Raw genomic sequence first — 23,976 nt, 5'->3', positions numbered from 1 at the left:
TTGCTACCTACCCCTGTCATACAACATATATGATCAGTGTGTTTCAAATGTAGGGAAGTAGGGTATATCATTATTTGAAAGTTTCTCCACAACTAGGAATCTATTCACTGCTTATCAGGTGATAAAGAAGATTAGCCAAGCTGCAGAGAGTTTTTAAAGAGCCTCACAAAGAATGGGATAGGTCATCTTTCTTCACATAAAAGGTCTCAGAGAATTATGCTACACAGCAGGGCCCCAATTTGCTAGTGTTCTCAATTCTTTGCAACTCCCCCAAATCTACTCCTCCTTCATGGCTTATTGCTTCCCATCCTTAGTTCCTTTTTCTGCTTCTTCCAAGCTCTCAATGTCTCTATCTCATAATCTCCCTCTTTCTGAGCTACCCACAGCATTTAGTATTTTTTGTTTTTAAGAAAACACAACTGCCATATGTAATCATAAAAGTAACAATGTAGATGGCATCAAATGGTGCTGTTTACAACCCCACTCACCCTATGGGTAAGAAGACCCTTCAAAACCCAATTCAAGTTATATTTACATAGGAAAGATATTTAACCTGCCTGCTCCCCAAAAATGCAGTAGGGAGGGAAGACAAAATAGGAGACTTATGTAGAAGTGGGTCTGTAGCAAAATAAGCTGAATGCAAATTCCCAATTCATTTATTTACTGGGTTACGGGGTGGGGGGGGAGAGAGAGGGGTATGTGTATTCAAGAGCGATAGTCACATGGGAGGAGAGTCATCCTATCCCATGTGTAGATGTAGCTTCTGATCTATTTCTAACTGATGGGATGTGTTTGATCTGGGTTATAAATCTTTACTTTTTTTGGAGGCAGATCTTCAGAGATGAAAGCAACTGTATCACCCAGGGGGACAGCATGAAACACACATGTCAGGTTAAGGGGCTGGGGGTGGGGGAAAGACATTCCTTGCTCACCCTCCCCAGGTGGGATAAACTATTTTTACAGCTGCAATATCAAAACACTGGTGAGGATAGTGTCATTTCTCTCCCCCCCCTGCCCCACCAACCCCATATTAATAACCTGCTGTTGTGCAGACTTAATTTTCTTTGATATAATAAACACATGTTAGAATTGAGCATATTTTATATACCTGTCATCAGCTGCTTTTCATTCTGTGCCCTAACACATGGAGGGTTGATGGCACAGAAAATACACCAATCAAACTGCAGGTCAGGCCTTGGAAAAAAGAAAGCACGTTTCTCTAGACACAAGATTGAAGTCTTGACTTCAAGATCTTCTAACCTGACCATTTGCACAGGGAACTGTGCTTTACTGTTGCCCAATTTCTGTCAATGTTTATTACAGGTGGTAGATGCTTTTTCCTCTTCTGAGAGCAGACAACAGAGCAGAACATTCCTCAGTATTCTGACCAATATTGGGGCTCTTGGGCAGAGGTGGCAATGCGTGCACAAATTTGGGAGGACAAAAGTGCAGGGGAATAGCACCTGCTTTGCATACAGAAGGCCCCAGGTTCAATCCCTGGCATCTCCAAGTAAGGCCAGGGAAGACATCTCTCTGAAACCCTGGAGAGCTGCTGCCTGTACACATAGACCAGCTTTCCCCAAGCTGGTGTCCTCCAGATATTAGGCACTATAACACCCAGCATTCCTGACCACTGGCCATGCAGACAGGGGCCTATGGGAGTTGAAGTCCAAAACTTCTGGAGGGCACCAGGTTGGGGAAGGCTAGTGTAGACAATATTGAGCTAGATGATCTGAGTTTGTGTAAGATAGCTTCCTATGTAAATATAACAACCCCCACTTCCTCATGCAACCTTTACAGAGCAGTGCAACAAATGCCCTAATAGAGGCTCTTCTATTGAGACAGAGATTCCCAACCAGTGGCTAACTAGTGGCTAACTAAAACCTGTCTTTCAGGGCCACGGGTCAAACTGCTTAAACTCAGAGGATACCAGGAGGTTTTGGGGAAACTCTTTTCCATCATGTTTTGAGCAGTGATTTTTAATTTGTTTATAAACAATCTGGAGTTAGGGATAAGTAGTGAGGTAGCTACATTTGCTAGCAACACCAAACTATTTTGGGTGCTTAAACAAAACAAAAAGGGATAGCGAAGAGTTCCAAAAGGATTTCCCCAAACTGGAGGAAGGGGCATTAAGCTTTTATACAAATCTATGGTGTGATCACACTTGGAATACTATGTACAGTTCTCGTCAGGTTATCTCAAAAAGGATATTGTAGAGCTGGAGAAGGTCCAAAAAAAGGGCAACCAAAATTATGAAGGGACCAAACTCCCTATGAGGAAAAGTTACAACGTTTGGGGTTTTTTAGTTTACAAAAGAAGGCAAGTAAGGGGGGAACATGATAGAGGTGTATAAAATTATGCATGGTGTGGAGAACGTGGATAGTTCTAGTATTCTCATAATACTAGAGCCCAGGGTCATCCCAAGAAACTAAATAGTAGAAGATTCAGGACAGATAAAAAGAAGTACTTCTTTACATAGCTCATAGTTAAACTATAGAATTTGCTACCATAAAATATCACCATGACCACCAACTTGGACATCTTTAAAAGGGAATTAGACAACCACAAGTTAGTGGTTTAAAAGGGAATTAGACAACCACAACTATCAATGGCTACTAATCATGATGGCTATATATTACCTCCAGCATCAGAGGCAACACGCCTCTGAATGCCAGTTGCTGGGGAACTTGGGCGGGTGGGTGCTTTTACCCTCCTGTCCTGCTTATGGGTTTCCCACAGGCATCTGGTAAGCCACTGTGCTGGACTAGATGGCTTGTTTGTTTGATCCACCATACCTCTTCTTATGTCCTAGGGTTTTCAGTGTTAAACTCTGTTTCCAATATGGGGATGTGGTATACTGCATATTACTGATAAATAAGCAACCATTTCCCAACCCCCATTATCCAAGCATCGAGATGCTTTAAGAGAGATTTGCAAGTTAAGTATAAAACAAAATGCTTTGCCAGTGTAACTTTAAGGGCTTACTCCAGTTCATCAGAAGCACACCCATTTTCAGGAGAAGGGAGCTTTAGGACTTAACAGTACAGTGCTAAGGCTCAATATGTCTGACTCTGATATAATTCCAGGAACAAAAAAGGCGAGAGCTAGAATCCTCCTCTGACACTGCAGAAAGCACAGGATGGCTTCCCCTGTGCTGTGTGCACTGGCACATTTACCCTTTAGGCTGTTTGAAAACTGCACGTGCACACTTGCCGAGTGTCAGCTGAGCTGGTTTGTAGACACAGCACATACTCATACTGGTTCAGGGCACAGATGGTTTCAGCTATGCCCAAGGCTATGTATACTGCAAGTACTTCAGAGAATATTATGCACCAAGGTCACTCAAATGCCAAGACGACAAAAAGTAATTCTGTGCCCTGTATGAAGCATGCAAATTAAGCCTTTGACATATCTCTGCTTATTTTACATTATTTCTTCTGCTTCTGTCAGTCATACAAGAAACAAGAAGCAATGCAGGCCACTGAAGTTCTCCTCCCTCTCCCCAACACCTCATCCTCAGCTTTTGAAATTTCACCAGGCATTGCCTAGCCATGGTCAAGCTTATTTTCACAGCCAGGAGGTTAGAAACTAACCTTGAAAAGATGAGAACTGAGATTCTGAGGAAGCTGAGTTCTATGCTTGCTCAGAATATGCAGGGATCTGGCTGCTGCCTTGAGAATGTCTTTACCCTTAAAGGTGGCATAAAAATATTAAATAATAATGATTATTATGATGATATACAGTGGGATAGATAAAGGGGTTATTTGCAATGGGGTCTGAATCCTGCCTTTTCTTTTTGGTAAAACAAACCAGGAATCAGTAATCAGCATCTCAAATACCTGTAAACCAAAAGGCTGTAGGGGGCTGGCTTTCTAGGGGTGGGGGATACATATACGTGTGCCCACCAATATCTATACCCCCAGATTCAGCTCATTTTACTCTCTGCTGCCATAGTCTGGACACATTATTTTGCATAATTTATGCTGAGCACATTATTTGAGGTTTTGAGGCACAGACTCTGGATTTTGTGGGTATAGATTATATACCACCCTCAGTTATAGAGCCCTTTCTAGGTCCCAGTACAAAAGCTGTGCATAGAATTACAAAACTGTTGCCTCTGTGATGGTTTAATAGCTTCAGCCCAACATACCACAGAGACCACATCCTTCTCAATACCCCATTACGCTCTCTTAAGAAAAACCGAGAGCACACACTTTAGTATACCATCTGGGCAACAGTTTCATTCTACAAGGACACAGCATTCTCAGCATAGGCTGCCCCTCACCTATGCTACTCCCTTCCACTGGGAACTCACTAAGGTCCAGGTATCTTTTGAAAGCACTGCAAAAATATTTTTATCTGAACAGGCTTTTAGTGGGAACACCTAAGTTGGAAAGTCAGGATTTAATAGTTTAAGATTTCATTTTGATTTTAATGCTTTGGGTATTATTTTTTAATTATAACTAAGTGCCCTGAACCATCAGGGTGCTGGGGAGTAAAATTCAAACCAACACACAGTGGTGTCTGTACATGTCTCTATGCATTGTCTCTACTGCATAATGCAAAATTGTTCCTGCAGATTTCACTGCCTCAGGGTATCAAAATCTTAGCAAGAGTCGGAAGGATGGACCAGTGATAAGGATAACAAGAACATCAAGAGAAAGCAATGCACTTTTCAGAGATGGGAAGGAAGTTCTCCTCCACACACACACAAAAACCCTCACCAACAATTAAAAGAGTAGATAGTTAGAAGCCTCTCCTATATCCTAAGAATGTTCAGGATAGGGCTTTGTTGCACAAGCCTTCATCTATGGAACTATAAACATAATGACCTGGTTTGCATGACACAGCAGGCCCACTGTGGGTTATTTAACCCATGATGAGTCATGGTGTGTGTAGGTGTGTGCGGCTGCCATCTTGAATACACAATTTCCAACTGGGGCAATTGGGGTGCGGCGTGTCATGTGAACCTGGCCATCGTGGGTTATTCAAGGGTTAAACAACCCCCATATAACCCTCAATTAGTAGTAAATAACTGACTGTGTCATGTGAACTGGCCCTAATACTCAGTGGTTTGGTGAAAGAATGGAGTTATACATCCTAGCCAGTGCTGGATTAAATGACACGAGGGCCCTAAACTGAACTGTATTCTGGGGCTCCCATTTGCCACGTGCACAAAAAACCACAGAAAGAGCCAGCAGCTACATCTTATATACATTTCAAAGCAACCCTGAGTACTGTATTTTAATGGGGATCCCAATCTCTCTCTGATCTTTAACCATAGGAGTATAGTTTCTAGGAATCCTTGGAGAACAGCCACAATAGGTAAATGGCATATGCACTCTGAACAGCACAGGTTGTCACAGTTTAATTCTGTCCCACCCCCCCTCGGTGGTTAGCTCTTTGTCCACTGTTGCCTCACCCTTAGGGTCAGCCTCTAATTTTTTTTGTAAATTTAGGTTTGCCCAGTGATTGGCAGGGTATGAGCTAAAGGTAAGTTTACGCTATGAGCTTTTGGTACGGTGCATTTGTCTTCTGCCTGTGATGCTGTTTTCCATCCTGAGTCTTTCAGATAGATTCAAATTTAAATATATGGGAAAACACATGCACAAGATGTAAAAAAAAAAAAAGAAGTGCAATAGTCATCCTACATTGACACACTGGGGCCATTTCTTTCCAGTATCTGAAAAACAGTGCAGTTTGGGACAGGAAAGTAGCAAGTGGTAACAGCATTCCCTAATCAGTATGTGTGAGATAGGCCTAGTAGTTATCATTGAGATGATATACCTCATTCTGGGCTGTACCACTTCAGACCATAAGTGGAGGCTCACATGACTGCAGGTGGGGGCTCACATGACCAAAGACATGCCCTGCACACAGAAAGCAAGCATGTCAGGGTGAAGGCTAGCTTTCTGAATGGAGGAATATTTAAGTCATATGAACTCCCACCTGCAGTCTGAGTGGTAAAGCTGAGACAAAGATCTACCACCTGACTGAGAACTAGTCCAGAGTGTGGAAAAACAGAGGCAGACAGGCAAAGTGGGACTTCACCTTAATGCCTCCATGATGGGCCATCATTTGCATTTAATGGGGTTGTTGTATGAGAGTTCCTGACCACTGGGTCTCTTTGTCACCACACCTTGAAAGCAGGATAGGGATATGTTCTCAAGCCTGTTAGAATCAGAGATGAGAAAACTCTTCTGTGTTAATTAACTTCTCAACAGGGTTGTGGCAGCTGAAGATTAGAACCTGGTTCTCTAGCCCTAGCTAATACCTTCAGCAGGTGAGACAGTTTTCTTATTTTGAAGACAGAACACTGACTTAACTGAAGTTATATGTCATTTCCCACAATCCAACTGGCTAGCCATGAGGGCCTTTGCTGATGCTCCAGAGTACAGCGACCCTGAAAATGCTCTTTGCAGAGGCAGTTGTCTCACTTGGTCGCAAATGTCAACACCTTGCTGTTTTGCTACAAAACAGATCCCCAAATTGCAAATTCTTTATCAGTCTCAAAACGTTACATGCAAAATCGTACCAAGTTCCATACTAAGCACTGTGGGTACCTACGGACTTGCTCCCTGAAGGGTCAGAATCGGATGAGCTGTCGCCATGGCTAACTGTCGCCATGAACAACCCAAGTGGAAGCTGGTTGGGGGAAGTGACAACTGATTCTGATTGCTCTAGACTGAAGGATTCTTCAGGAAGACCAAAGGCCTCAGGGCACAGAGCAGTAGCATCCTCGCAATGTGCAGTGATCTGTGAAGGGAGCTGTCATGGTTCCATGGCATCCCTCAACCTCCACGCAAGCTTGCAAAAAAACATGCTGATCTCCTTTACTCACATGGAAGCTAATCATGTCTTTCTAACGGAAGTTTCTCTTTTTCAGGGTGGATTATTTTTAATGACTTGATTGTGCTCAGATGACATTTGTCCAAGGTTCAACCTGACCCAGTGTCCTTAGGGATGTGCGAATCAGCAAAACCCGAGCTCGCCAAAGTTCTCCAAATTCCATCTTGAAGCTTATTCTGACTCAAGTCCGTAACAGATTGCAAGCTTTGTTTTTTTCTTTCCACATGAAAATCAGTGTGTATTTGTGTGGATTTTTCCAAATGTACACATCGATTATGCTCATCTTTGAAGTGATGAGCATTCATACTCATTCTTTTCCATTGATTAAAGTATATTTATGTGCATTTTTCAAATGTGTGCATGCTTTTGAACACATTGATTTGGGTTCACAAATCACACTGGAAGCTTGGAAATGTACAGACTTCAACCACAGTTTATGTCTGAGTCTGTGTTCAGTCCGCAAAGTGTGAACTCAGTAAATCCTGATCAAAACCGAATTGAAACAAATTTCTCATATATTCCTAAGTGTCCTCCCAAAGTTTCAAAGACCCTATTTCAAAGTTTCAAAGACACGATGCAAGACCCTAGCAGCAGATTACAGATACTGCGCTTTATGGCCATTTCTCTTCATTTATTTATTATTTGTTTATTACATTTCTGTCCCGCCTTTTTTCCTCCTTAAGGAACCCAAGGTGGTGTACATAATCGTCCTCCTCTCCATTTTATCCTCACAACAACAACACTGTGAGGTAGGTTGGGCTGAGAGTCTGTGCCTGGCCCAAAGTCACCCGGTGAGCTTCCATGGCCGAGTGGGGACTAGAACCTGGATCTCCCAACTCCCAGTCCAACACCCTAGCCACTACACCACATTGGCTCTTAATTTTTTTTTTTAATTAAGCATTTAAAAATTAAGCAGTTATAAATTCCCTTTAGCCATAAGGCGAATGGTTGTGTGTATTTACCAAAACACAAAGGTGGAAAGATGTTTAATTCTGGCTAATCTTGGCCTTCTATAGGAAATTCACATTCCTTCAAGTTTCACTAAAATCAAGAGGTCTGTCAGGTATCTCTTTTGTCCCTGCTGAACTTCAATAGCCAGAATCAAAACACAGACAAGAGGCTTCTATCCACTCTTTAATCCTTTTACTTCAATGGGCCATACAGATGCTAATTGTCAGTAACTCACAGTCTACAAAGGAAATGCCTTTAGGAGTTCAAAGAGAAACCAGGAAGATTGAAAGTTGCCTACTGTTTGAGAAAAGGCGGGCACGCTTCCCTAACTTAAGGGGGGGATCTCCCTCTGTCTTGAGAGGAATCTACGCGTAGCTGATCCCACCAAGCCAATCGGGCAGATTGCCTCAGCTCCGTCCCTGCCATCTCTCTCTTGGCCCTGCGTCTGCAACTGGCATCTAAGAATTCAGGCTCTCCAAGCCCCACCTCTCCCTGTTCACTATCTCTTATGGGAGTGTGTGAAAAGAGGCTCTCTCTGTCCAGCTGGACTACTGAAACCTGAGGAGTCTGTCCGTCCCTGTCTGGAAGAGTCTGGGAAAGTTTCTCCCCCACATTTTGTGGTTCCTCTTCGGACTCTGAGCTACCCTGCCACTGCCTATGCTCAGAGGCACCCCTGATATCATCCCCGCTCTCATGAGGCCCCCCCTCTTGCTCCCCTCCCGGGGCCCCGGGCTTGTGGGGGTACTGATGGTGGAAACGGCGTAACAGCAAAGGGGCATGCAAATGTTCGGCCGGTTCCCAGGAACATTCGTCCGGGCCATACCCCTTCCAGTCCATGAAGTATTGCAGGCACCCTCGGGAAAGGCGCGAGTCCAGGATGTCAGTGACTTCAAACTCCTCCTCCCCCACATTTTGCGGTCCCTCTTCAGACTCTGAGCTACTCTGCCACTCCCTATGCTCAGAGGCACTCCTGACAAGGTCATTCACAAGTGTGAGCACATATATAGACCAACACAAGTTCCAGGAAGTGTGCAACAGGGAAGCAGTTAACTCTTCTAAAAAGTTAAGATAGGGGGACAGCAGTATGATGACTTCCATTAAAGGCAGTCAGGTCAGACACAAAGAAGATTACCAAGGTCATGAAGGGGGGAGGTTTGCCTATGTTAAACTTTAATCTGACAGAAAAATGCTCAAAATGTTGAACAGGACAGAATTCAAAATAGTTTAGATGATCTATTCTACTGCACTACCGGTGTTGCTAGAATGGCACAGTTCTCCTTCAGACAAGAGAAACTCATTGTCCTGCATAAAGAATAGCTGTGTGCAACTCAAAAGCTTACTATTCTACCAAACACACAATTTGCCTAATTAAGAAACCACTAGAAATGTTCGGGATCACATCTTTTTTGGGAGACCATCATCATAATGAGAATATAATAATCACTTGTAGACTCTGTTTCTTTGGTATTTATACATTTATTATTTATTATTATTACATTTACATCCTGCCTTTTTCCCTCTTGCAAGGAACCCAAGGCAGCTCACATGGTCCCCCTCCTCTCCATATTATCCCCACAACAACTCTGTGAGGCAGGTTAGGCCGAGAGTCAGTGACTGGCCCAAAGTCACCCAGTGAGCTTTACGGCCAAGTGGGGACTAGAACCTGTAAAATGTGACGTCGGAGAAGAGTCACAGATGGCCATAGTCATCTGTGTAACTTATAAAGCCCAAATGCAGTGCAGAAACAGAAGCCAAGAGAAAACAAAGCTCAGCGGATCCCGTTCTCCCCACCTACAGCAAGCCAGCTGTTACAGGACAGAACCTTAGATTAAATAGAAGACCACAACACAAATGCTGTGGTTAAAAAGACCAATGCCAAACCCACCCACCCATTTGTCAACAACCTACACAAATGCTTGTCTGCAGAGGATGAGGCAGCCAAAGCACACCCTAGTAGCGCACAGGAACCCAGAGGAGCGGGAAGGGATGGACTCCAGGAGAATAAGATGATGGAGACCATCACTTTGCAGGGCACAGACTCTTCTTTTAGATATTTGTTGTTGTTTTTACTATTATATCAGTCATGGCTTTAAAAGGATATACATATCTTTAAAGGAACTTCAATGAACACAAACGAGGTTTGTTCAGTACATCAGGTTAATTCAGAGGGCAAGGAAGAACAAAGTAGGCACGCCTTGAGGGAGTATGAGGACCAGCAGTTAAATCTGGTTATTGCTGCCATTAATCTAATGTGGTGTTACTGGCATAAAGATTCCCAGGCTCAATTAAAATGAGAGTGGTGCCGTAATCATGGGAATGCTTTTTAAATGGTAGAGAATTATGTGAAGGTAGTTCTTTCTTCATTAAGCAAGTCTGCGTATGGCCACTGATTGGATGGGAAACCTTCCTGAGAGCCCCATCTATGGTGCTGTGAGCTCTTAGAAGGAAGGGTGGGATACAGATGTAACAAGTAAGTAACAGACGCTAGAAACAAAGGGTCATGAGTGGGTGGAGTCAAGTTAGAAGGGAGGGATTGGAGGGGACAAGGCCAAAAAAGGGGTGGCTGGGAGACAGCAGGTGAGACCTGCCCTACTTTCAACACCAGCTGACTCCCACTGGCAGTGGTTTGGGCCAAGCCCGCAGAGGAAGAAATAGTACTACCAATCCACCAAGCAACAACAGGGTGGGAGAAGTGCCCGTCACCCACCTGAGTGTGTTCGGAGGTGGCCAGTGAGTGCATCTCTCCTCCGGCAGGCATAGTTGCAGAAGGGACATTTGAAAGGCTTCTCACCCGAGTGCAGCTTGATGTGACGCAGGAGGTTGCCCTTTTGGGTGAAGGACGCACCGCACTGATTGCAATGGAATGGCCTCTCGCCTAGAAAGAAGAGCCTCATTAGTGAGTATCCAGAGAAGTTAGCCTTGAGCTTTGCTTTCACTGAGCACTGCACCAGCTTCATGCCTTTGTGATGCTATCCTTTTCATAGGGTGAAAATGTTTATTTTGCTTCATTTATCCTGTTGCCAAATTTATCTTTTCCTAATCCAGGACCCGTTAATCCAAGTTACAGGCATTTACACAGGATCTTAAATGAGATCAACGTTCACACCCTAAATATTCATTTTGTTGGGTTTAACGCTAACAGCCTGAAGTCATTTAAGTGTTACCACTTTTGCATACACAAGGTAAGCTAGGCAGGGCTAGCATTCCCAGGTCACAGGCCAGTTGCTTGCTCTTTGCATGTGTTCTGTGATCTCTTTTGAGCCTCAGCCTCTACCTGTTACCATCTCTGAGCTCTATTCTGAGATGTACTATGTCCAAAACATGTCACTCAGTTCTTGGATGCCAATCCTACTTTGCCTTCTGACCGTAAGACCTGTTCCTTTTGCTTTGTTGAAATTCCTTTAGTTCACCTATGCTGGGAGCTAGTAAAATTCAGTGGCTAAGAGAATAAGCCAGGAAGTTCCCTGATTCAAGTCTTGCCTCAGCCATAAACTCACTATGTGAACTTTGGCTAAGCCAAAGGACCATAGCTCAGTGGCTCTGCAGACGTGGCTGGGCCTTCAGGGCAGCTGGGCAACCAACACCCACCTGCTCCTTCCCCGCTGCGTCAATCACTTATTTTAATTTCACCTGTGGCTGCAGCACCACTGACTGCTCCCACGCTGCTGCTGCTGCTGGCTTGTCTCTTCCTCTAGCAGCAGCAGTCTGGCAACAGATTCAGTGAAGTCACTGCACATGCGTGCCAATCACGCATGCGTAAATCATTCCCCCTAGGATGGGGAAACTTCCTGTAGAGCACCTGGGGGAATGGTGCCCCTAAAGCTCCAAACTACTCCGTTTTGGCTCCCTCTGCCTTTGCAGAGTGAGGAGGGGGCATCACATTCTGCTGCTAATGGGCGGCGCTGCAGCTGTACCGTCCAATCAGGGACTGAAATCAGTAAAAAAAAAAAAAGAAATGGAGGCTGTGCAGTTGCCTGGTTTGTGCTCATCCTCCCAACCCAGCTTATGCTTGCAGTAGGTGGTTGTGGGAGGCAAGCAAGCTGTCTCTCTTCCTGAGAACGTGGCACGTGTTGGAACATATATCTTGAAGTTGAGATGGAAAAGGAGGAGGGAGCAAGAGAGTGAGAGTCGGAGTTTGTTTGTTTGCTCCCTTGCTATTTCTCCGTTTGAGGAGGCAGACCACAAAGCACAATCCACCCGGTATGTAAACTTGCTTTAATGGGGAACCAGTGGTCATGGTGGGGTTTCCTCCTTTTCCTTGGATGGTATGCTATTTTTCCTCACTATTTTAAAGATATGTTTTAAACCTTTTTCTCTTGTTGTTGGCTGCTACTGTTTACTTACATTTTCTTTTTAGCCAGTGCTGCTAGTTGGAGTAGGGGATTTATTAAAGGAATTGAATGGATAGAGGATGAATGAATTGGCTCTGGCTGCGATCTAAGTCTAGCAGGTGGGGAGGGGGTAGAATAGATCAGATTCCACCTCTGGCTGCATTGATGAATATGGCATGGCACTGATTTTGGATGAATTAATATGTCACAGAATTGTGTGCAGTGCTCTTCAGTTAATTGTTCCAGCAATTTTAAAATAATCCATTTAAGCTTGGTGGTGGCCTTTTAATTTTTCCCAAAGCCATCAGTGCTCCTTGTTGGCTATTTTGCTTGTTTATAAGCTACTAGTGCTGCTTGGTGGCCATCTGCTTTCTTCTTAAGCCATTTCTGCTTCCTTTGGGCCACTGCATTTTAAAAAAAAGTTCAATCCACTTTAAAAAAATTGTTATTATTGTCCATGGCTTGGAAAATTTCATGTTTTAAGGAAGCATGCATGTCAGTAGCTTTGGCTGGCCAACTTTCAGGTCTTTAAAAAGCTCCTGAGCACGATGTGTGGCATGGGAAACTTTTATGTATTTACAATGTCTCAGTGCAAGATTTGTGGCAGCACCTCTGCCTTTTCTCTGTGTTGCACCATGTAATGTCTTTAAAAAAAAAATACAGTGCCTCATGACCTTCAGTTTATTTATGCATTGCTTAAGTGTGGGTGTTGCAAGGGACGAGGTTGCCTAGGAAACAAAATCGAGTTGGTTCCACCTCTGCTGACCCCTTGGCTCTGTCCACCCATCAGTTTGGCCACCAGCTGCCACTATGTGCATGTTTTGCATGCACAAGGTCCCAGGTTCAGTCCCTGGCAACTCCAGATCCAAGAGCATATACTAGGCTGTGCTAGTGTGCAACAAGCAGACTCCGGGACAATTAAGACCTTAAAGAATTATACAAATGCCAAGCATATGTATTAGCCCTGACTGCTATTGTTTACCAGCAGCTATGCCTGCTCACTGGCGGGGCATTGCTAGGCCTGGGCCCATGGGGCACTGGCCATGATTCAATTCTCCAGGGGCCCAGATCTATTCTCCAGAGCCCCGAGTGTCCATTTTTCCAATGCAAGTTTGTTTTCTTAATTTAATTCTCATGCGGGGATGTAATTTTCAAGGGGCACTGCAGCTGCGCAGGGAAGGGTTGCCCCTCTCCCATGCCGCAACACCCCTCAACACACTGTGTGTTTGGATCAGCACTGTAATATTTTTGAAATTCCATTTTGGTTTTGCATTTTTTCACACAACTGCAAATTAATTGTAATTGATGATGAACTACTTATTTGGGATGATCTGGGGAAGGGTGCAAACGAATTGTAGAATTTATTTGGAGGTGATTTGGATGATAAATTGGCTGGCTTTGCCTTCTGCGAAATTTAAATAAACCCTAGTAATCATTTCTAAATTTGCATATATAGATATAAGTTAGCATATATGAATTTTATGCAGATTTGTGTCACATGGGCCTGGACCCCAGATCTTTGAAGTTCCTGGCAACACCCCTGCTCACCAGTGTGGCTGCGTTTGTGCACCATCAGTACGTTCGGGCCAATGCACACCATCCCACAAATGTCACATTTCAGCTTGCCATTGGGTAGCCGGATGCCGCCAGGGGAATGTGGATCCTGCCCCGTCCCATCACAGTAGCCAAGGGGCTCAGAGAGGGAATCCTCCACAATCACACTCTCCTCTTTTTCAATGAGCCGGACATCATGCGATAGCAACCGGCTTGATTCTTCATCGCTGTACATTTCCACCTTGATAGAATTTGCTATGGGGGAAAAAAGATGGGGAAAAATTAATAGCTTTATATTAAGTATTTGTAAATGGTTATGCTTTTTTTAAACCACTACAGCCCTAGAAGACGAAGAAAGAAAGATTCTGAGTTTGGCTTTGAGAATAAGCAAAATGAGTAATTAAGAATTAATAAAGAACATTTCCCTATTAATATCCAAGGCTGGGGGAGGGCATGACAGAAGTTTCTAAACGTATGCATGATGTGAAATAAACTTTTCTCCCTCGCCCTCATAATTCTAGGGGTGCTTCCATAATACTAGGGCTCTTATCATGCCATCGCCTTGCCTCATTCATGGAATTTTACAGCAAGCCCAGGTGACACTTTCCACTTCTAACCCTCCCATGTATTCCCACCACTTTGTCTGTCTTTTTTCTTACCACAGAAAATCTGTTAAGAAAGAAAAGATGGAATAGCTTTGTAATGACTTCTCGTTAGTATTGCTAGGAGGCCTCTAGCTAGAAGCACCCTGGGATTCAGGTCTTCTAACGAAACTGACTGGGAGTAAAGTCAGGACAGCCCAAGAAAGTACTTCTTCACACAATGCATCATGAACTGGTGGAACGTGCTGCCAAAAGATGTGCTGATGACTACTAGTTTAGTTGGCCTTAAAAGGGGGGATTAGACATATTCATGGGAGGCCAGGTCTATCAGCACCAAGTAGTCGTGATAACTAAACGGAACCTCTATATCACCCTTCCCTAACCTGGTGCCCTCCAGATGAGATTGTCTATGACTCCCATAATTAACTCTCTTCCAACCCATCTGGAGGGCACCAGGTTAGGGAAAGCTTCTCTACATTCAGAGGCACTGTATCTCTGAGTACCAGTTGCTATAGGGCAAGAGCAGGGGAGGGCTCTTACCCTTATGCCCTGCCTCTGGGCTTTTCTGGAATCAACTGGCTGGCCACTGTTGGCAACAGGATGCTGGACTAGATGGGCCTTTGGTCTGATCCAATCCAGTTCTTCTTATATTGTAACTATCAAGAGCTGAAATGGTCCAACACGATCTCCAGAGCTCCAATTTGTTTAGGGGTTGGTGGATGGGAGGAGCCGGTCTGCTCCTCCGCTGCAGGCCCAGCCAGCTAGAGAGGATTCATGGATGTTTTACTCTGAAAATGAGGAACCATCTGAAGAGCAACCTTATGAGACATGACTTATGCATTTTTCCACCATCACCCTGTAAGGCTATTTTATGAGGAATTTGCGACAGTTTTCACATGTGGACCTTTGACACACACAATCTACATGGTTGGTTTAAACCTGAGATTGGGTCTTCAAAATAAGCCTCTATCAATCGATTCATTTAGGAGCGCACAAGAAACTGGGCTACTGTAGTGTAACGTGAGTTTCTGCCAAGAGAACATACAGTAGGCTAGTAAATCCAGTTTCATGAGATGATGTGCAGGAGATGCTTGAACCATTTCAAGGTGTAAAATGTGTGCTCAAATTTTTTTGAAGTAGGAAAACTGAATAAGGTGGTACCACATCTCTAGAAAGGAGCCTGGAGTTCCAGGTTCACATCAGACTGCCAAGCTGCTGCACGCACGTGGGGCATTTCACACTTGTTACCCACAAAGCATTCCTCTTCACTAATGAAAACAAGGGCAATGAAATAGCTACAATAGTGGATAGACTATCAGGATTTAAATAATGTCCTTGGGCCATCATGTTTAGACTGTACACAAATGGCTCAGAGGTAGATGAAAGCAGATAACTACACATTGTGGGATGGAAAAACCTTTTCACATATCCGGCAGAAGTAAGCACTTTCCAAGCCAGTGGAAACTCACAACTTGGAAAGCAGAGAGGATCTAGCACAGGGCTGTCCCCGGAAGCAGCTAATGGAATGTAAGTTTGAGAAATGAGGGCTTCCTGACTCTACCCTCTGATACATGAAGTAGCCTTCACTACAGAAGGAATGCTGTTAAAAGGCCTTACAGAATAAACACTCCTGTCCCTTTGGTCCATAGCCAGATTTAGTCATTCTACCTCACTCAGAGTGTATTTAGAAAGAAGGACTCTCACGTTCAAATCTCCTCCTAATCTATCAGTCCCACTGCATTCTCTTCTAAGTAGCATTCTGCTGTAGCAGAAGAACAGCAGGAGTAAGGACCGAACTAGATGGGATGAGGAAGCCTTGTTTAGGAACACAGGAAGCTCCTTTATACCAAATCAGACCAATGGTCCATGTAGCTCAGTATTGTCTACATCAGTGGTGGGGAACTTGTGGCCCTCCAGATGCTGCTGAACTGCAACTTCCATCAGGACTAGCCAGCATAACCACTGGTGAGGGATGCTGGGAGATGAAGTCCCTCATCATCTGGAGGACCATATGTTCCCCATCCCTGGTCTACATTGACTGGCAGTGAATCTCCCAGCCCTACCTGGAGATACCAGGGATTGAACCTGGGACCTTTTGCATGCAAAGCCTGTGCTCTGTCACTGCCCATGTTTGTTGTTCATGCATCTGGCCCACTCACTTATAAAGGAGGTTAGATTCTTAAAATGAAAGGGGGAGCTGGACCCTACCCCACTCCTGCCTCATGCTCTGTTGTTCCAGGTACATTTCTTCCAGCCGGGCTCCTTTCTGGTATCAGAAAAATGCCTGGGGCAATGTAGCATAGCAAGGGAAGAGGGGGGTTCTATCCCCCTCACCCACACACCCCTTTTTATATTGAAACAAAACTCCACCACCTCCTGCTTTAGATATGAATAGGGCAGACACATGAGCAAGCTTAGCTGCTTCAGTCATACTTAGCATGGCCCCCAGGTTGGCATTTTTTGCTACACTCAGGTGTTATGAGCTGGGGGAATGTAACCCACAGACTCTCCATGAGCTGGCACATAAAATTAAGGTGGCAGTTACCACCTAATTGCCATGTATATTCCTGAAGACTGTTTGATTTGTGGCATTCCACAGAGTATTAAAATAGTTAAGAATGTAGGTCATTGCCAGATATCTTTTTCCCCACTATCCAGTTGCAGTCTATCACGCTACAGAACTGAAGAAAAAGGTAGCAACTGGGAGACCTTGTGATGGGCACACACATCCATTGCCTGCAGCCATGGGGAGGAGGCTAGTGTAAAGAATTTGCCTATGCTCTCAGAATATCTTGGCATTAATTATATTAGTAAGAACCAGGCTGTGTAGACTAGACACACACTCTTCACAAACCTCTGCATCTAACATGGGTTCTGCAGTTTTTTTTACTCTAAAACCAAACCAAATGTTAAAGCATACATTTCTTAAAAAAACAACAACCCTGGTGCAAATTCCTTCTATTTGGCATGGTGGATGGAAGAAAACAGTAATGCAGGCCAGGACCATTTAGAGCAAATAGCTACACAAAGCTATCCAGGTTAAGCACATACAATACAGCATGTACTGTGCCTCCATGAATATCAGTAGTGCCACGGAGAGCTGCCCTGCTTCAAGAAAAAAATGGAGTTTAACATGGCCACAAGTGGCTTTGCATCTGGCTCCTAATCCCAAAGAGCCCTTCATTATACATCTCAGCTTCTTCTCCATACAAGGCCAGAGACAGGCAAAGGGGCTAAAACCACTTCAGCCTTAGTGTGAAAAACCAAAGAGAATTTAGCAGTCTTCAGCACCTCAGTTACTTGCTCCCGTTTATTTGTATATTTCAGGGGTGGACAACTTGTGGACATTCAGACGTTTTGGCCTACAACTCCCATCAGCCCTAGCCAGCATAGCCAATGGTGAGGGATGATGGAAGTAGGAGGCCAAAACATCTGGAGGGCCACAAGTTGCCCATCCCCAAAATATTAGCTTATTTGACAACAAAAGTATATAAAAAACCCTTCAAAAATATAAGGAGCTGTTCCACTGGCCTAGAACAGCAGCCAACCAACACAACTACGAGGTACAGAACTGCCAATGCTATGCTGAGTGGGATATGGTTACATCCACAAGAGAGGGTTGGGTAAGTCAGCATCCCATCAACATCAGCACACATGAAAAATTCAGGAGGGATACGGAAGAATTCACTCCTCCCCTAACAACTACCCAGCTCAAGCTCCTTGTTTCAGGACAGTAACAGCTTGTATGTCAAAGAAGGAGAAGCAAGTGGCACGATCAATTTATTTCAGGTTAAAAGTAAGTCAAGATTTAGCCTCAGTTTGGAGCGATGAACCAAGGCAGGGCAAGGCACCACAGCATCCAGGAACCTTGGCTTTTAATGCCCTCTCCTCGTCAACAGAAAACCCGCAGGGGTGGGGGTGGGGTACTTTGACTCCGAAAATCATTTACGCAAGCCTGCCATACCACAAGCCAAAGTGTAGGATAGGGACACTACTTGAGGACAGAACACATTCTTAGGATGGGGGGAAATTGGAATTCAGAGAATTAAACAAAATCCCCTATTTCCTGGGAATAGCACATTTATTTATTTATTTATTTGATTGATTGATTGATTGATTGATTTATACCCGGCCACTCTAGGCGGCGTACAATACTAATAACAAATTTACAAATTATGAACTGAATGCTGGAATGAAAGGAAACTAATCTCTTTTAAGCCTTAAAAGCCATGTTAAAGCCAAGATTAAGGGGTAGGAAGAGTCTCATGCATTGGCCTTTTAAGTTTACACAGAAAGCCTGGATGCAAACTGCACTTCCTATGAAAGATGTTCAAGGACTGTGATGTTCAAAAAGTGAGCATAATTTCCTTCCCCCAAAAATCCAAGACCTTTTTTATTGGTGGCATTCAGTATCACATGGAAATACAGCTACAGATAGTGGTGAAAAAATACTTGCATTTTGATAACGCCTATTAAAGAGAGACATTCACTATGCCTAGAATAACAGAAGCATTAAGCATTATTCCTAAAAATAACCCAGTTAATATCAGAGAAGGCTAATATACTAGGAGAAAGGATGCCTACCTGTAAGTTCTGCAAGTTATAACTGTGTAGTACCTTGGAGATCCAGCACAAGCTGACACCTCTGTGCACAAATATGAAGTGAAAGGCTGTTCACTGGGGCAGGAGCTGCTCAGATACATTGATGCTGGCTGAACTTTGATGTTTTCCCATCCCCTCAGGATGAGTGGGTTTGTTTTTTTCCTGGACAGAGAAGGGAGGGCTGCGGGGGTGTAGTGACTGGGGAGTGGGGGGAGAGGACATTGCCCCCCCAAATGATAATTCTGCCCCCCCCAGATGAAAATTTCCTTTAGTCCCCAAATTTCTAGCATTGCAGTAACTTAAAACTTCAGTAGACCTTTTACAGTTTAGGCATCCAAAGAGAGGTAGCAGGGCAAAGTTACCAAGGGAATGCAAACACAGCAAATATTTGGTGTCTTGTAACTAAAGACCATCTGATACTGACAACACAGTACAATGAGAATTACATGTAAGTAACTATAAAATGAAGTAGGAATATGTATGTTCAGAGAAATAAGATTAATCCATGCACCCAAAGTTGGGGCAGAAAAACATACTGGAGCATTACTACAGAAAGACTGCAGGAAATGAAGAGATGAGATTGGAATTAATTTGGCCCATTCAGATGAATAGGTGTGAAGTGAACACAAATCTTGATGGCTGGGAGTTTGCAGTTGGAGGAAAGAAAGCTGGGAAGGACAGTACGTTATACACTACAGAGCATCTCTCCCACCTCTGTCATGCTCAGCCAGCCTCTGTAGGTGGTGGGTGTTACGAGTGCATCTGGTGGGGGAGCTGAGGCAGAAGAAGCAGAGAGGCAAGAGAGCTGGCTCCCCAAGGCCCAGAAAGCCAAATGAGAACATTACTAACTTAGACCAGGCAATGGGGAGACGGAATATTGTGTGTGTGTGTCTGGGGGGGCGGGCATTTCTTCCCTAGTAAGTTAAAAAAAAAGTTGAAAAATATATCCTTTCAAGCTGATTCCATTTCAAAATGGTTTTGAAGACTATAATATGGTTAGACCCTTAGTTGCAACAGTTTTAGTCCTTCATCCAACTGTGGAAATGATCATTATAATTCACCTTATTTAACTTTTTTCATGCAAACATATGTACTACCAAAATGGGTGTGTGAGATTTGCTGGTTGAGCCACCAAAAGCAGTGTTAGCTGGCTGGCCCAGGGTGTTTCTGTAGAACAGAGATTGTGTGTTTGTACAGTTAATTCTAGAACCTGTAGTTCAGAGAGACGTATAGTTCTTATGTGACATGTTGTCAAACATTTCCTTATGAAAAGTGATATTTATAGGTATTAAATTAATTCTTAAAGTGAAACTTTCTTAACTGCTTTCCTGGCATGGCAAAGGAGAGCAAGGTAGTTAGTTCTGGGAAGCAGCTGCCCCAGGAGAACCGAACTCACAGTTGTGGGGCAGCTGAAGCCTAGTCGAAAACAGCCAGAATGTGCTCACATTGCTCACAAATTCCACCTTCCAGTCTTTCCACAGAGGCAGATTGCTGCATATGTTGGACTTGCACTGGTAGCAACAGAATACAGGACTATATGGAATGATCCTGTGGGCTGTTCCTTTTTAAAACTAAAAATTAAATTTAATTTAATTAACATTGTTAAACGGTTAAAATTGATTCAGCCAGCAAAAGCTATTCTGCAGTGATTTTCGGTGGATATTTCCCAAGACCCTGATGTCATAGCCACAGTTTCAGAAAAAATTACATCACTGCAAAACGATGGCAGTTTTCAAAGCATTTTTGAAGAAGCAAGACTGAAGACTATAGATGAAGGAGACCAATCAGATCATGCAAATGAAATAAGACCAATGCCAAAGAGGGTTTGTAAATCTAGCTCTTACCTACAAAATATGCTGATGTATGAAGGCAGCATTGTGCAGGCTGTGAACGAGAACTGTTCCACAGATGAGACACAAAAGATGAGAATATATTTCCGTGCAATTGATACAGTGAAAGGTGAAATGGCAGCTTGATTTCGTGATAGGAATATGCACATTTCAGCTGCCATACAAGCTCTAAAGAATATAGACACAGATAACTTTCTTGATCCAAGCAAGCTTACATCACTGCGTGAACCTTCCAGATTCACTCCAAAAATCGAGGGACTTCAAACATATCTACTGAAGAAGTACAAGGATATGGCAGAATCCTGCAAAACCCCAACACTTCATGAGTTTACTAAAACATTGTATCTGTACAAGGAAGCCTTTCCACATGTGTACACTTTGTATGCTGCAGGAGTCAACTCTGGTGCATCTACAGCTATTTGTGAAAATTCATTCTCAACTTTGACTCATGTGCTGATGCCATACAGTGTTCAATGCTTCATCAGAGAAAAGCAAACTTCGTAATCTTGGCTTTTGAAAGTTACATTTTTGAAGGAATTCCAAGTGAACAGTTCCTCTGTAAGTTTGCAGAGAAATCATGGCGCATTAGACTTCAGTAACAGTTCACATCATTACGGTAGGATGGCTTGCACAATGTACATTTACTTCATAGTCATTATTATTTAGTTTACACTACTACTTTACATGTGGAAAATATTGTATTTTAAATTATTTGCTTTTTTGTAAACTTCACAAGTCATAGTTCCTAATTAAAAAAATGCATAAAACTGAGGTTTATTTTTGTCATTACCTACAAAAACTTTTTTCTCCAGAAACCTCTTTCATAGTGACCACTGCCCCAACCCTTTTTGCCCCTGCTCCAATTTTTGTCTCTGCCCACCCAAAGAAAATAGTTTTGCTTCACCCCTGGAGGGCTGGCTATTGTTCTGCAACCTTCCTTACAGAAGGAAAGCAGTGTCTGGTCAGGCTGGCAAAACAGGTTATGTAATATTCCAGCTCCACTGGGGCATGAGCTTGCTGGCTGAACCAGCTGTGAAATCAAGACAGATCAGAAGCAACACCATCAGCCAGCATCTCCCTGTTAAAGGGGTAGATGTTCATTTCCTGCTTGTTCAATCCATATGCAAGATTCCTTTTATGCTACATTGAACACGTGAGATTATGTCTTCTATTGGACCAACTAGACCTTAAAGCACTGATGCGTTATTTGGACTTCTCAATGTCTCTTTCCAAATGACTATAATTGGATTCCATTGTGATATTTACAACCCAGCTTTGGACTGGAATATAAACAGTCCAGCTTCAGATTAAGCACTTAAAAGATTATACCTGCCTAATGTAAAGAGGAATCATCAGGTCATAAATATTGATCAGAAACAAGTTTGAGAACACTTACACATTTACACATATTTATTTTGCAATCTGGTGACTTCATACACTTCTCTAGAATTTGGTAGTTTTCACAAGAATCAGCTATTTTAATTTCTGAAGGAAATGCTTGTTATTGCAGAATGTCACAAGATAGAATCCATCAAGGCCTGCAAGTCTTTTCCTCCAAATCTAGAGTCTTCCATCTCCAACTCCTCCCTGCCCTACTTGGCACAGCATTACTAATGCTGTTCCGAATAATTCCAATTTCCAGCCTTTCACTATGAGGGGAAGGGCTCTTTAACGGCTTTCTCCCCCGCTAACATAACAAGAATTGCACGGTGACACAATCTCCCAGATTAAAAAATGCATGTTTTTATATGAGCGGGGCACTGCACAGGTTTAAGGCCAACTACAGAATAGGAGAAAGTACTGGGCAGAGAAAATGTTAACTGACTTTGGAGGAAGTCCAAATAACTGAAAACTGCTATACCAAAAGCTGCCTGTTTCTCAGGGCCACAGAATCCAGGCAGATTCTTAACAGATGTGATTATCCTTACCTAGACCTTCTTGGATAAGATCAAACTGTAGGGACAACTATTGTTTTAGAGTCCCAGAGGTGGGCAACCTCCAGTCCTAGACCTCAGCCTACTTTCAAAAGCCTTCTGCACACAATCAGTTCAGTCCCCTCTGGCAAGAGCGATCTGTCCCTTGCCTGGTAGCCTGCTGGGTGGGAATAGAGAGGGAGAGAGAGAAAAGGGGGTGGCAGAGAGAGAAGAGGGATAACTCACCTACTTTCGGCTCTGGCCCCGCCCACTGCTGGTTTCAGCCTCCGCCCCACAACAGATCCCCCCTCCCCCTGCAACAGCTTGCTTTAGACACATGAAAGGTGCTCTCTGCCCTGACCACAACATAGTGCAACACATTTTGGGTGCAAAATACTGAAATCAGAAGATCATGTACTCACCACTAAGGGAGCGGCTTGGGGAGGAGTGTTGGCTGTTTGGTGTGCTCACTGAGGGCCCCACAATTGTGGAGGTGAACTCCTTTTCCAAAGAGGAATCTCCATTACCTTTAGGATGTGGGGAGGGGAGGAGAGAAAGCAGGGAGAACAGGTAAGTTCAGGCTGTCCTGCTGCCAGAATCCATCTCAAGAAATGAATTTATTTCCCCTGTGACCAGGAAAGAAGACTGAAAAGAGCCTCTCCTGATGTACTTGAGTAGTATCTAGCCCTCACAGCTTGCAATATTTGAAGGAAAAATTACCCACCAGTACTCCTAGAGAATGACAATAGAGGAAGCAGAATCCAGACTTACCCAAATAGTAAAGAGACCAGCAGTCATGTTTTTACACCATATAATTTGAGATGATCAGAGGATGATCCCATATCCCATTGTCAACAGAGCCAGCATCTGACCAGAATTGAGAAGAGAGGTGCCAGATTCTATTATGAACATACAGCAGCCCTCTCACATCTAAGAGGTTGAACTCAAACATTTTTAGAATTATGGCACTAGTTTAATGTGTATTGCCAAAATAACCTGAATCAACTCCCATCAGCCCCAGCCAGCATGGCCAATGGTGAGGAATGCTGAGAGTTGTCATCCAAAATATCTGGAGGACCCCTGGTTGGGGAAGGCTGCTCTAAGCTACCCGAATGCTTGTAAGCACTATTTGCAGCAGCACTTAGGATTCCTCAATGAAGCACAAATATTTCATTCCATGTCAATTATAGGGCAAAGGGATTTTCATGTAAAATTTGAATCACCATAAATGCATGAATAAGATCCAATGTAGACATGGTTTTGCTGTTGGATGTTTTGCTCTTGAATATAATCTGCAATGTGAATGAAGCAACCTTCAGAAACT

The 23,976-nt window shown here is 43.5% G+C and overlaps 1 protein-coding gene across 7 annotated transcripts in view; it reads right to left on the bottom strand.

The window, feature by feature from the left end:
* IKZF4 (IKAROS family zinc finger 4) overlaps nt 1-23,976 on the bottom strand; it is a 98,653-nt gene that overhangs the window by 21,032 nt on the left and 53,645 nt on the right. For all 7 annotated transcript variants that reach the window (XM_084837377.1, XM_084837378.1, XM_084837376.1 and 4 more), the window contains 3 exons: nt 23,075-23,179; nt 13,680-13,940; nt 10,508-10,675 (listed from right to left, as the gene is read on the bottom strand). In XM_084837377.1, coding sequence (XP_084693503.1) covers nt 10,508-10,675; nt 13,680-13,940; nt 23,075-23,179 — 534 coding nt within the window. The remainder of the gene's footprint in view (nt 1-10,507; nt 10,676-13,679; nt 13,941-23,074; nt 23,180-23,976) is intronic.

The sequence above is a fragment of the Heloderma suspectum genome, chromosome 2, assembly GCF_057233095.1.
Source record: "Heloderma suspectum isolate Gila_16-S chromosome 2, 16-S_ref, whole genome shotgun sequence".
NCBI lineage: Eukaryota > Metazoa > Chordata > Lepidosauria > Squamata > Helodermatidae > Heloderma > Heloderma suspectum.
Note: the sequence above shows the minus strand (reverse complement) of the source record. Positions and strands in the feature narration are given on the sequence as shown.